This window comes from Sarcophilus harrisii, chromosome 3 (assembly GCF_902635505.1).
Source record: "Sarcophilus harrisii chromosome 3, mSarHar1.11, whole genome shotgun sequence".
Taxonomy (NCBI): domain Eukaryota; kingdom Metazoa; phylum Chordata; class Mammalia; order Dasyuromorphia; family Dasyuridae; genus Sarcophilus; species Sarcophilus harrisii.
In genome coordinates this window covers 356,414,813-356,429,815 of record NC_045428.1, presented here as the reverse complement: position 1 = coordinate 356,429,815, position 15,003 = coordinate 356,414,813, and the positions used below count along the sequence as shown (strand labels likewise).

General features: G+C 32.6%; 1 protein-coding gene across 1 annotated transcript in view; it reads right to left on the bottom strand.

Annotated features, from left to right (window-relative positions):
• Positions 1-15,003, bottom strand: part of EPC2 (enhancer of polycomb homolog 2) — a 166,654-nt gene that overhangs the window by 14,103 nt on the left and 137,548 nt on the right. Inside the window, exons 8-10 of the mRNA XM_031960047.1 lie at positions 8,060-8,149; positions 6,198-6,343; positions 5,758-6,101 (exon numbers count right to left, since the gene is read on the bottom strand). Of these exons, the coding sequence (XP_031815907.1) occupies positions 5,758-6,101; positions 6,198-6,343; positions 8,060-8,149 (580 nt within the window). The remainder of the gene's footprint in view (positions 1-5,757; positions 6,102-6,197; positions 6,344-8,059; positions 8,150-15,003) is intronic.

The following is a 15,003-nucleotide window of genomic DNA, read 5'->3' as shown; positions in this document are numbered from 1 at the left end:
TTTCACTGACTATAAAAATTTATTTTTATATGCCAATATCACTGGAAGGTTTTCCACCTTAAATGTATATTACCTTATATTGCATTTTATTCTTATTTACCAAAGTCATTTGGTATTCTAAGCCCATTCTCCAAAGCTTTGGATACCTCTCATCATCTAGCTGAATGATATATTTAAAACAAAACAAAATAAAACAAAAAAAAAGCATTTCCAAAACTAAGTTTGGTTTAAATACAAACACTGGCTCTGGGACCCAACATGTTCCACTAAAAAAGGACTTTGGATTCCTTTAGTCAGTTTTAAACTAACTCAGTCTAGACCAGTTATTCTTAAACTTTTTTGTTATGGACCCTTTTGGCAGTCTGTTGAAACATATGGAATCTTCTTAGAACAATGTTTTTAAAGCATAAAATAAAATATATAAGGAAAAGGAAATATAAAAGAAACTAATTACATTGAAATACTGTTACTGAAAGGGGCAGTTAGTTGGCTCAGTGGATAGAGTACAGGGTCTATAGTCGGGAAGACCTGATTTCAAATTTGTCTTCAAAAACAACTGTGTGATGGATCCCAGGCAAGCCACTTAAATTCTGTTTGCCTTAATTCACTGGAGAGGATAGCAAACCACCCAGCATCTTTACTAAGAAAATCCCACAGACATTATGGTTTACAGAACTGTGAAGAATCAAATATGAACAATTATTCTCCTCCCCACCCCACCCAAAAATGTTTGTGGACCTCATATTAAGAACTCTTGGTTTAGTTCAAATTTTAGCCATTTAATAACAGGTATCATCATACAATATCAATTTTCCTAATGTCAAAACAGAGAGAAAGAGTAATGTTAAGTGTAATAGAAAGTATGCTGAAGTCAGAAAATCTGGGTTCAAGTCCCAATTATGCTAAAGGATGAATGCAGACAGAATACAAATTGCCTAGGATTCAGTTTCTTCATCTGTAGAATAAGGGGATGAAATTATTAGACAATTGCTAAGGTCCCTCTCAGTTTTAAAACTATGATCCTATTATGCTAATCACAGACCTTTTTTCTCCTGGATTTACCAGGCTTGTTCCTATCATAGAATGATTCGTATTAGTTGGGAGTTACTCCTAAAAAACAACAGCAATGCTACCTGATACCAGTTTTCTGTTCTCTGTGGAATGTTTACAAATTTATTTTTTCATTAGAATATGATCACAAGGACAAGCCTCTTTCCTGTCATAAATAAGACTGCATTGTCTGGATCAGTTTCAAACTTTGTGGTTCAATGTCAAGAGCAAGGTCAAAAGAATTACTGAGCTAAGGTGAAGGTCAATTCACAATAAAGGTTGCTAATTCCTTAAAAAAAAATTATGTGTCTGTTATAGATAAAGACCAAAATTCAACTAATAAAAAGTAACTGGAGCAAGAGAACTTGAAAACAAACTGATTCTGTACTTTTTCATGCCAAAATTAAATGTAATGTTTGGTTCATTGAGGGACTCTACATTGTTGTTTTTAATAATAAAAATTCTGCCTTGCTCTTCATCCCCCCCATTTCATTTAAACAGTAAGTCTTTTTTGCAACACAATTTGGTAAGAGAAGACAAAGACATCTATGAACATTGGAGATTGGGAGCACTCTGAATGGAACGCTCCAGCAAAAAAGGAAAAAGGCTGTGTACCAAGTACAAAATGAAATCCCAGACCCATACTGGAATCTGCAACAGGGATTAAGTATCAATCTGGCAGCTTTGTCATCTACTACTGAAGTCTTGGGTCACAGATTCTGAGAAGACTGAAAATAGGATTTTTGCCCAGAGTGTCATTATGAGGTAAGGAGCCTTGAACTGTGTATCAGAAATTCAGATGCAAGCAGCAACTGTGCGGTTCAGACTTTAGGAACAGAATGTAGTCCAGTTTTCTAGATCAGCCTGAATTCTACAGAAGACATACCAGAGCAGGAATCCCAGACCAAAGGAAGCTTGCGATTGATCAATCTCTCTGAACAATCAGAGTTTCCTAACTAGCTGATAGGGGCTGAGTCCAATAGCAGTTCATTATTACTTATATTCAAACACAGATGAAAAACTTGCAATGGGGCTTTTTTCTTTTTTGGGGGGAAGGGAATGAAGTAGGGATGGACACAGCAGAAATGATCAGATTTTATCATGAGTCAGATCACTTTAGGGACACTGGGGACTTGCAGGTCCCCAGCCTGAGCTGAGCTGTCCCTGAGGTCCTGGAACAACACAACTCAATATCTCAAAAAAGCAATGATGATAAGACCAGCACAGATCTTCCTTCCAGAAGTGCTCAAAGTTTAGCCTCACATAAAGTCTGAAGTCAGGAAGTAAGCTGGTAAACAATGAGCAAACAAATAAAGAACCCTACATTAAAAAAAACAAAAACAAAAACAAAAAAACCAAAATGCCAAAACACTCTTTTAGTGACAAGGAGGTTCAAAGACAGAAACTTAGAAAAGCATGACTACAAAACACTTAAAATAAAGCCTCAAATTAAAACACAGCCTTGACCACAATGTCGACTAGAATTTCTAAAAATTTAAAAATCTTTTATAAATGAAGTGAAAACATTAAAGAAAATAAGAGCTATGGAAGAGAGAATTGGAAGGAGAATTAAAACTTGGCAGATATCAAAATCTCATCCAAACATCAAACTCTCTGAAAATTGGAAAGAGACTAAGTGGAAGTCAATGATTCTATGCAACAAGAAATATTAAAACAAAAATCAAGACTTGAAAAAACTAGAAGAATGTATAAGGTATCTTGAAACAATTAAGCCAGAAACAGGACAAAAAAATTAAGAATCATTGAACTCTCTGAATACCATAACATAAAGTAACATACATAATGTGACTTAACATAACCAAACAAGCCAAAAAAAAAAAAAAAAAAAAAAAAAAAAAAAAGCCTACCTATCCTCTTACTAAAGACTGTATAATGTGAAAAGAATATGATGAGAACCAGGAAGCCTGAAATCTTGTCTTTGTCATTGAATCATTGTATTACAAGTCATTTCCCCTCAGTTTTTTGACCTATAAAATGAAAGAGTTGAACTAGTTGATTTTGAAGTTTCACTCCAGCTCTAATTCTATGACCACGTAAGTTGATTGCAGGAACATTTACATTACTGATATATAATATGTATATAATGCTTTATATGTGTGATTAATAATTAGTAGTATCTTATTTTAAGGCTTATAAAATGTTTTCTTCACAATAATTCTATGAGGAATATAATGAAAGTATACTCAACATTTTCTAGATTGGGACACTGAAGCTCACCGAAGTTAAACTATTTGCTGTTCACAATTAGTGGCACTCATGTCAGACCTAGGTCTTCTAAATGATTGCAGTGCTCCACTGCCTACAGAAGACTGTCTCTTCTGCCTAGTATTACTATAATTTTAGAGTTATGGAAACTAATTCTAGAAAAGATTAAGTGCTTGAGGCAAAACTAACATCTAGTCCAATACTTTCCATAGTACAAAGTTTTACTTGGCCAATTTGTGTTAAGGGGAAAAATAACTTATTATACACATCATATCATACAATCATAATTTGTTTTAGCTTTATAGTTCTTGAAGGAAACACAAAATCACAATATGTTTAATATACAGTATACATCATCTATAAGAAAAAGAATCTTTGATCTATCAAGTAGGAAAGATAAAATTTCTATTATTCTATGACACTTTTTTTTATTTGAATAAATGTTAACTGCTGAGAAAGTTGTCTGAATTTAAGTTTCCTGAGAAGCACACACACATGTAACATTTATAATCCTCAATTCGTGGTGATATGCAATTAAATAATAATATCCTAGAACTTTAAAGCAAAATATTTTTTTCTCTAGCCCAAGTAATCATTTTTTCCTTTGAAATAATATAAAGCACTTCATACTGATCTTACAACACATTCAATCCACTTTATATCACTGTTATTTATAAAAATTAAGAGAGGAAAGTAGCCTGTGCCAGTCCTCTCAGAGAGCAACCCTTGATTGTCTTCCATTCACCAAATTTCTTCTCAAGTAGGCTGTAAATTCTACAATGCCAAGAAGCCTCTTATTTTTCTATGTATTCTAACACTGATTGGCAATAGAAATTGCTAATCAATGGTAAAATTATTAAAAGTATGTTCCCATACTAAATTGTATCTTACTAAAAAATAATAAGCAGTATTTCCCTGGCACAGTATAATTTCTTTCCAAATTAACAAGTTATAATACTGGTCAAATCCTATTACATTAAATATCTTTGTATAACAAAAGCCTCTCAAGCCTTGTTAATGGTGAAATTATAACACCATCTGAGGCAATGTGAAAATTTTAAAGTTCCTTGGAATTCAATGAGAGTAGATTTGACCTGTATGTAAAATAATACACCACACCTTACTTACTATGCTTAGGTATTTTAAAACAATACTGTACAAACCAAAGACAATCTTAAATTATAAGTGAAAGATATCTATTTCAGCTTCAAAAATTTATCATTCACTAAATATATATTCAAACTTTAGATGAGTCAAGAAAAATTGATGAGGATTTTAAAAAATGCTGGACTGGCCATAAACTTTTATTAATTAATGGACTTTATGTACCATAATGTCATTTTCCCCTATATTCACTTAGAAGGGAAACAATGTGAAGAATCACATCTATTTTAAATTACTGAAATCCAATTTTTCATGAACATTTTAAAAGAAATACTGCTACAGCAAGTTTTAAATGTAAGTAGTTCAATGATAAATGATTGAACCCTACTGAGATCAAATTTCAAGCTAAAATGATTAAAGTCAATTTTAAGCAGTTTAATATAATTTTGCATACTAAAATGCACCACCACGTTAATAATTTAGAAATACAGGTACATATATGTTTCACAGAAACAGAGTATTCCCACAGTATAAGCCAAGCCACAACTACTATAATCTCTGGATATCATACATTATTTACAATGTACATATCATAAGAATGTTAATAAATTACACATACACATGTTATATGAAAAGGTTATCTACAGATGAAACAAAATTCACGTTACATTTTTATAGTCTTTGGATACCATGTTATTTACAATGTACATAGCAGGAATATTGAAATAAAACTGAAGCACATACAGCTGAGCAACTTCTCAAAATTAAAATACTACTCAAAACTAGGTCAAAGGAGAGTTCAAATAGTTCAAATAAAATTACAACCTTTTACAGATTTGGCAAAAAAGCATGCACTTTGGGGGAATTAAAATATGATTTCTATGGTACTCACAAGGAGCTACATTCTGCTTACAAATTTAAGCAATATAGTATGATAAAAAAATTAACAACCCCAACAAATAGGTCAAAAGTGTCTAGCTGTGCAGGGCTCCATGGCCAGTTCTCCAATAGTGGATCCCTTCCTGGACACTACAGTCTGCTACCATACCAGGTAAGCATACTCAAAACACAATTCACTTTAAAATCAAGCTTATGTACAATTAAAATGATTGGTCTCGATATGCTTACTTTTTATCTAGTTTGAACAATGAGAGACAAAGAAAAAACTTGGATCAAAATAGCATAGGTAAGAAGGATTCAACAACTATAACTACTATGAAATAGTTCTTGGTACAAAGGAAAACAGAAAAATAAGCAAAGAAATATTTTAAATATTGGTTTGGAGCTTGTATTCCTTCAACAAGAATCATTAGGCTAATACTGTAGGCACACGCTTCAAGCTCCACAACTTACATTCTTAACAAATTGATAGCCTACCTGATATGCCATTCTTGCTGGTGTTCAATAAAGCTACAGATGCTGCAGAAACTCTTTTATTGTTCACAGTCTGCCCTGGTTTCCTTGAGGTACATTCTTCACTATCACTGTCCTGTAAATTTAGTAGCCTTGGCTGGAAACACTGTAGTCGACATGATCTGATATTGCTTAGTATTTCAGAAAGGGACAGTCTGTTTTCACAATGTTTATTGGAAGCATTGGTCCATGAGAAATTAGAAGAAAAGTCTATAGTTTGGGAAGAGCTTGAAAAACCATTCAGCATTTCAGGGTCTAGTTGTTTCAGGACAGGGTCATGTTCTGTGGATATCCGGTCCATTATGACCCTGAAAAACAATATATGATTAGTTACTAACTACTAAAGTCTTATAAAATTTTCCTTATTTTTTGTTGCCTGAATAGATGGAAAACAAATAGTTTACCTTCCACCTCTGCCAATTCTCCTCCTTGCGAATCCTATACATCTTCTTGGGACAGTAAGAGTTGTAAGGCAGTGCCTATATCTTAACTTATCCAAATCTGCCAGTTCTGAATTGTCATTTGAATGGTTAGTTTGGTCCAAACGAGGCTATAAAGAAAAGAAAAAATAAATGAAACATATAGATTAAGATGAAAAGCACAGTTCAACAGCTGGGGGGAAAAAAACCACCTAATTTTAAAAAGCCCTACATTTAGTAGCATTATAACTACCTAAAATGTAAACAAAAGACTATTTATTCTAACCGTTTTTGGACAGCTCTGTTAGAAAGCTTTTTCTTATCTCTAGCCAGATTTGCAACTTCTGCTTACCATTTCTACTTTTCACTTCTTGGGCCTGGAAACCAATTGTAATTCCTCTTCCACAAAACAGATCTTCAAATATCTCTTCCCTTCCCACCCATTTTAAATCATCTCTTCAGTAAAAACATAGTCAGCTTCTTCCATGGATCTTTAAATTCAATGATCTTAAATTCACTCACCATTCAGATTCCTCACATTGGAATAATTCCCACTTGTCAGTGTACTTCCCAATACATGCCACTCATCCTTATTCTATACACTAAATTTAAATTAATGAAAATAGTAATCACACTGGCTTTCTTGGTTATTATATAATGCTTCTAATTTGCATTAAGAAATTCACAGAATTAAATAAGTAATTCATTTTTTAACAGCTTCTAGTTTGGACTAACTATTTTTCAAGGTACATATTTTTCAAAGACTAACAGGATTCTTGATATTGAAGTCAGAGTTTGGGAGGCGTGCTATTACCAAATTATAGATGGGTTAGTTTAGGGAAATTAGATAGAAAACAACTTAATTTCTAATAATTAAAAGTGGTTCTTGAAGCAGTCACTGGTCAAATTTAAGCATTTAATACATTTACCTTCAAAACAATGATCCAACCAAATTGCATTTCAATTTTTATTTCCCATCATGAAAAAATTCTAGCCACCTATTACACTCTGCCTTTTGTTCCTTTAAAAAAATAATTTTTGTGTGTTAATGTCCTGACTACCTCAATAAGCAACCCCCAACTGTTATCTTTACAAAATTTTTAAAAAGAGAGACGTGTGTGTGTGTGTGTGTGTGTGTGTAATCTGACTGAAGATTACTGAGAGGCTGATTCTTCAAAAAGCACCTGAGAACCAGTTTAATTACTTAAGAGTCAATCACACCTTACACATTAATTATATTACTTAAAATTCAAGCAATCAAAATTTTGGGCTGACTGACACGTTTTGTGTGTGTGTGTGTGTGTGTGTGTGTGTGTGTGTATGTGTAATTAATTCTTTGGGGTTATACTAAATGTATTTCAACCATTTTATGTGTTAGTACAAATTCAGTACAGTAGTTCAACAAGATCTGAATTTTATCTAAATAAACACAATTTAAGTGAAAAAATCCAGTCCAGTTAAACCAATTAACTAACTGAATGATGTATAAAATACTGCCAGATAAGAGCTTTAAAATTATCAGGGCCATATTTTGTATCTAAATAAGTATGCAGGTTAACATCTTGCCTAAGTCAAATGGTTTTCCAAAACAAAACCAATGTAAAAGTACACTGATGTCTTTTATTTTAATATTAGTTGTTTTCCAAAAACTTAACATAAACAAGAATATCCAAAATAATGGAGCCTGATACATTTAGAAATGACTCACTATCTTTTAGCATCTGTTTTTCACCCAATTATTGCTAAATAAATGCTGCTTATTAACTTCCCATTCCCAAATCAAGAGTATAGTATCTTGACATAATTCTGGTCCAGTTCACAATATCACAAAAAAGTTAAGTACTTACAGCAAAATACTGGCATCCTGCCCTCCTCCTGAAAGCACAGGGACCATCAGGATCATTTTCTTCTTCAGGTTCTGAAACTGGTGATGGTACCTAAATAGAGAAGACATTTCATTTTTAGGTAAAAATTCATTTTGTAGTTCTAACTTTAAATATTCCTAAAACCTGAATTTTGGTCATAAAGATCACTTAAATTATCAAAAGGACTTCATTTCCTCCTAAAACATTATTTAAAGGCTGTTTGTTTTTAAATGTCATCCATACATGTCCAGATCCTGCCAGGTAAGTACATCAATAATTATGTAAAACACTTTAAGATATGTCATTATTTAGTACTAGTCTAGTTCATCTCAAGTGCCTGATAACTCTGCATTGATCAAGGAAAGAGGCATTAAGCATAGGCAAAGTAGATGGCTATTTATATAGAATGTTATGTGAAGGATGTCAAAAACCTCCAACCTCCAACATGTTGTTATCAGTAAGTTTTCCATAGTTAATGACCTTTAGAACCCTTCTTTCAGGATAACATCTTCAAAGGTTCCTGTTAAAATATAAAGAAGTGATACATTGTTTTTACCACCTATTAATGCACTGCTTTTATGAGGTACAGAAAATGGAAGGCTGACCTTAGAATCTGGAAGATCTGAGTTTAAATCTTATAGCTGAAACATTTTAGCTATAACATCATAAGTAAGTCACTTAGTATTATAGTCCCAGGCAACTGACTAAAACTGTAAGTTATAGACAGGTTACCAATCTCTACATCTAAACATATTTCTACAATGCTGAAATCAGAGACAGTTTAATAAACAGCTGGGTCCTAGAGACATAGGATTGAAACGAGAAATAGAAAGAGTTGAGAATGAAATATAGTTTACTGGTTTAGTAAAGCAAAGGACAAAGGCCCAAGTATGGCACAACAGTTCCTGCGGAGCCCAAAGGAACAACAACAACAAAAAAACAAAACAAAACAAAAAAAAAAACCCACGGGGAATACATTAGGGGGAGAAATAGCAAAACCAAATAAAAAGCCCTGAGAGAGGCAGCATGTCTAATAAGCCAATAAATAAAGAATCTGAAGACCCAGGGTTCTAGGCTCAGCTTTGCCAGCCAATATGTATGATCTAGATAAGTTACAAACTCTATAGTATTCACATCTTTAAAATAATTAGACTAAGACCCCTTCTAGCGCTGACATTGTGATTCTAAAATGTACCCAAAAATATACTTTAAAATAATTTAAAACAATTTACTTATTGAAAAACACATCAGGGAGTTAGCAAAAAGAGGCCTGAATATAGTTAAAACAGATGTAATAAAGTATATGCACTTTATTCATAAGAAGAGAGCTCTTGCTTCCTCATTCAGAACTATTTACTCTTGATTCCCACACAAAATTTATGCAAATGTGGCTATTTAGTTTTCAAGCTTACAGGTGAGAAGCAGCAATTGAGGAGTTTATTAAGGATTGTAAAGCTGATGGAAGAAAGACGACAGTTGAGAGGCTCTAGACAGAAACCCTATGTAAAACAATAACCTGACTATAACTGGCCCTGATCTAGGCCAGTTCTATATCTATAATTATAGACTTAGTTCTAGAAGAGAGATGCCTATTTGAGGTGACAATGTACCTCCACAACCCCACTTGAAGACACTGAAGGAGTGAGCTGAGACCTATTAACTGCTGTTGATGCTTCTTCCCTGAAGTCAAGTGTACTAAAGCCCCAAAACTAAAACTTGAAAGGAAATCCCAAATGCAAATATTACCTTTTATTACCTTTTAGTCACTTTGCAAATTATTTCATTCTCTTCCCTCTTCTCTTCACAACCACCACCACTCCCAGGACAATTCCTCCCCTTTCCCTAAGTTTTAGCCTTTGTCTCCCTTACCAATACACAAGTAGTTGTACAAAGGAACTTTCATTAAGACTCTCCTCTAAATTCCTACACAAAAGATTAATTTTTTTAATAAAATTTTTCAGGAAAAAGAAGGAGGATATTATGAAGATCTACAGGGCAAGAACACAATACTTGGTGTTACTTCTAGTTCTTACAATAACAAGTTATATGAAATTGGGGGCCACCTGAAATTAGATCTCTGATATCACATATCACAAAGTCAAACAGTTTTATTATTATTATTTAACTTTGGATAATTCATTGTCCTTGGAAAAGGGAAGCTCAAAAGATTTATTAAAGGTCACTACTACCAAGAGCCAGTGGGTATTGTTACAATATGTTTAGAATGAATTTGTGATGACAAAGGGGAAAAGAAAATGTATGTAAATGTGGTTAATCAGAAGTTTTGAGATATATTAAACATAAAAGCATTATCTTACTAAGTAACATCCAAGTACTATCTAGTCCTATATTCTAACAATGAGATCAAAAAATGTTTGGGAAGGACTTGGCATCAGTGGTAAACAGTTATGGATATACTTCAGACTTTAAGACATTTCTTAGATTTTCTTAGCTCATTATGAATCTACCATGCATAAATTATGCATAAATTTGTCTAACATTTCTTGAACCCATATAGCCAAGCTGAAATGTACAAACAAGTCACCACTTTAAAAAATCATTTCTTATGTTGGTTGTTTGTATAAGGAAAGGCACTTTCCTACAAAAACAAATTATATATAATTGTTAAGTTTAATCCACTGTGTACTTCATGTTTATATGAATAAATATTTAGCACTTCAATTTGATGTCAAAGGTGACATTTGATCCTTACAGCCCTTGCAACTAAGAAGTCCATTTGTTAACTATTTCAAGTTACCTTCTAGGAAGTAATACTGGTAAAAGAACAAAGTCAATACATCCAAGTACTAAAGTACTAAAAAGGTGAAGAAATTATTAGTTAGGTGCTATCCAATAAATAGCACTTGATAATCTCTGACCTACAGGGTTAGTAAATAAGTACTTTTCATTTCAGAATGTCTGTGGAAGTGATTCAACAGTATTACCTAGTCAATTCAATTCAAAATAAGGAAAGACTTCTAATTTCACTAGCATAAGGAAATCCTAGATGTTGATTTCTCCACCAAACCATTGTGATTTATAGTCTTAGAAGTTTACTTAGAGTTATTTGCCTAGAATCTTACAGCCAGTAGGGTATTTGAAGCCAGGTCTACTACTCCATGCTATCTATTATACATAAAGCATTGAAGATAATTATGCCAGAGCAATGTAAAATTTACTTTATATGAAGAATTAATGTAAAAAAGTATCAGCTGGACGTGGCAGACTGGAAATTCAATATGAAAAGTCTACTTTGGTTGTATTATGAGGCAACATGTTCCACTGTACTTCACACTGGATCAAATGAGATAATATTTGTAAAAAAAAAAAAAAAAATTGAGCACAGAGCAGGTGCTCAATAAACACTTATTCCCTCATTCCCTTCCTTTAATCTGACCCAGTGACAGTTTGGAAGTATTGCCTTCAGTTCTGAGCATAACATATTAACCACAGAGCAGTAAAAACCTATAGTGTCCAGAAAAAGATAATTAAAAGTGAAAGAACAGAGGAGTATGGCATAATAAAATTGTTTCAAAGACCTACAGAAAATACTTAGGCAGATGTCTTTATATGAACTGTTTTGTGAAAGAGGGATTATTAATCTTGTTTTATGTAAACCCAGAAAACAAAAGAGTGCTTGCTTTGCAGAGACACAGATGATGGCATGATGTAAAGAAGAAACTTTTGATTACAGTGGTTAAAAAACAAAACCAAAAACAGTAACAACAACACAGAACAGGCAGCTTCTAGAGGTAATGGTTTCTGCTTCCCTGCAAATTTTTTCAAACCAAAAGAAAACATCTTAAGCAAGGATTATATGCAAAGGAGAAGGAAAGTTTTCAAACTTGAGATCCATTTGTTTCTTTTATAAAAAATCTTTTTTAAAAAATTTCTGAACTTAAAAACCACCTTGCCCACTACTCTGCCTCCCACCACAAAGATATTTTCATATGCTTAGCAGAACAATAAGAGAGTCTGGTATACAAAGCTGTGAATCTATTTTTTACTAATTACTTTTATTATTAACTATGTTTAATAAATTCAATATTTTACTTTCAAAGCCATGCTGGCCCATTTGTGCTTCCTTCAGAACAGCCTTTTAGTTCTTTTCTATATATTTAAAATGCCTCAAGTAGTGTTTTCTTTCTCTCCCTCTCCTTCTCCCTCCCTCCCCTTACCCCTATTAGTATTACTCTTTTCTTAAGGAGGAAGGGAGGAACTATCCTTTTTAATAAATTAGAATAATAAATTAAAACAAATCCCTACACAGGCCAAGTCCAAAACTGTATTTTGTTTCCTATTTGCATATGACTTCTGTCAAGAAATATATAACACACTTCATCATAAGTCCTATGAAGATATGTTTGGTCACTGCTTTGATCAGAGTTCTTAAGTCTCAAAGTCTCTCAATGTTTTTCTGTATAATGTATCAATTGTTCTCTTGGTTCCGCTTACATCACTCTGAATCAGTTCACTCTTTTCAAGGTTCTCTGAAATTGTATCTTTTATCATTTCTTATGGCATAATAATATTCCATTATATTCACATACCATAATGTGTTCAACCAAACTCCAAATGATGGGTAACCCCATCGTTATCTTCTAGGGATGTTTTTCCCTTTCTTTTAATCCTTCCTTCAAAATTGGGGAATTTGTTTTGCTTGTTACTTCCATGTTTTTGTGTTATTATTACTTCCTTCTTATTGCCCTCTCTTTTCCCTATTTCCACCTATTTCCCTGTTGAATTTGAAGTATCAAACTGAGATGGATTCAACCATCTGTTCAATTCATAGAGACTCTTCCAACTATTTAAATAAATTTACCTTTTGGGGATTTTCTGGTCTTTTTAATATCAAAGTTCCCACTTTGTTCAGTCAGGTTTTTTCACTGGAAATGCTTCAATGCCTTCTATTTCAAATTAAACATTCTTATTTCCCCTTATAGAATTACGCTCAGCTTTTCAGGATAAATTATTCTTGATTATAAAACTATTTCTTTTACTTTTTTTTTTTTCAAATATACTATTCAAGATCTCCTCTTGCTTTTAACAGAAACTATTAGGTCATGTATAATCCTGACTGTAATACCTCGATATTTGAGTTGTTTCTTTCTATTATTCCTTTGATGTAGAAACTCTGAATTTTGGTTATGGTACTCTTGAGATTTTTCATTTGGGGTTCCATTCAAAAAATGATTGGTGAATTCTGGTTCTCAAAGATCTAAGCAAATTTAAATTACAGATTCTTTAAAGTGTCCATCTTTTCTTTTTTAATCACTGTTTTCAGGGAATTCAATGATTTTCATTATTTCTTCTTAACCTGTTTTCAAGGTCAATATGTCATAGCTTATGTTTTCCATTTTTTTCCAATTTTTTCATTTTGTTCTATTTCCTTTTTTTGATTTAGATGTTTTTACGTTTTTCTTTTACACCATTTATACTTCCTCCCACATACACCATCTAAGAGAGGTAGATGCTAAGATAGCATAGATATCAAAGAATTTTTTCTATATAATGAAAAAATGGGGATTAGAAATTTTTCAGCAAAAGAGGTCAATATACTGAAAAAATAAATCTGAAATTACATGCAATGTTCCACACACACTTGTCAGTTTTGCTGACTGCTTTTTCTCTTCCACTTTTCTTTTAAAATTTTTTTTGCAAGAGATAGCACTCTAGGAGGAATAAAAAGGGGGGAAAAACCTAAAATAAATAAAAATGCATACTTTTAAAAATGTTCCATACCCAGATATCTCCTCCCCCATAAACAAAGAAGCAGAAGTATCTTATAACTCTTCTTTGAAAGTGAAGCTAGTTCTTTTATTCTTTATTCTTTTCAATAGTTTTGCAGTTGTTCTTTTCATTTTCATTGTTGTAATACTTGAATATACAGTTTTCCTGCCTCTGATTACTTTACTTTACATCAGTTCATATGACTTTTTCTATGCATCTCCATTTTAATCCTGTTAGTAATTTCTTGCAGCACAGTACCATTTCATTACATTCATGTACCATAATTTGTTTATCTGTTCCCCACTTGATGCATATAACACACACACACACACACACACACACACACACACACACACACACACACAGTGTGTGTATAGCTAATACAAAGAGTGATACTATAAATATTTTAGTAGCCACTTTATTTGCAAAATTCCAAACTCCTTTCCAGAATAGTTATGTCCACTGACAGCTCTAACAATATACCAGTTTCTTCATCAACTTAATAAGCTCCCCCACTTCCACAAGCATTGACAATTCCCATCTTTTGTCATCACCAATTTGCTGGATGTGAGGTGGAACCTGAAAAATCTGCATTTTCTTATTACTATGTCTTAAAAGAACTGCTTTATATTGCTAATAATTTGCAATTCTTGTTTTGCTTGGTTTGATCGTATCTTTGACCTTCTGCAAAGACATATACTCTCATTTATGTTTCTGATATCAAACTCTTATTACAAATATTGATAATATTGATAACAAGAATCCCCCTCTCCCCCAACCCCATGAAAAGCCTCCCTTCTTATTCTGGCTATATGAATTGACTTGCTTTGTGCAAAAGTTTTACAATTTTATAGAATCAAAATAATTTATTGTATCTTATTTGTAATTGTCTCGTTTGTTTGGTTAAAAATTTACCTCCTATCCACAGGAGTGAAAAGTGTATAATCTGTTTCTCTTCTAGTGATTTTAATGGTATGGTTTTTAATAGTCAGATTGTATATTCATTTTGATTTTATAATGGAATATAGTGTAGGTTATTTGTCTAAGTCTAATTTTTTTCAAACTACTTTCTAATTTTCCTCCTAATTAATTGAAGGTTTGAGGGTTTATTGAATTAAGTTTCATTATTTATGATTCTCACTTGTTTAATCTTTTTTTCATTAACCTACATTATTTTTTAAACTAGTACTAGTATT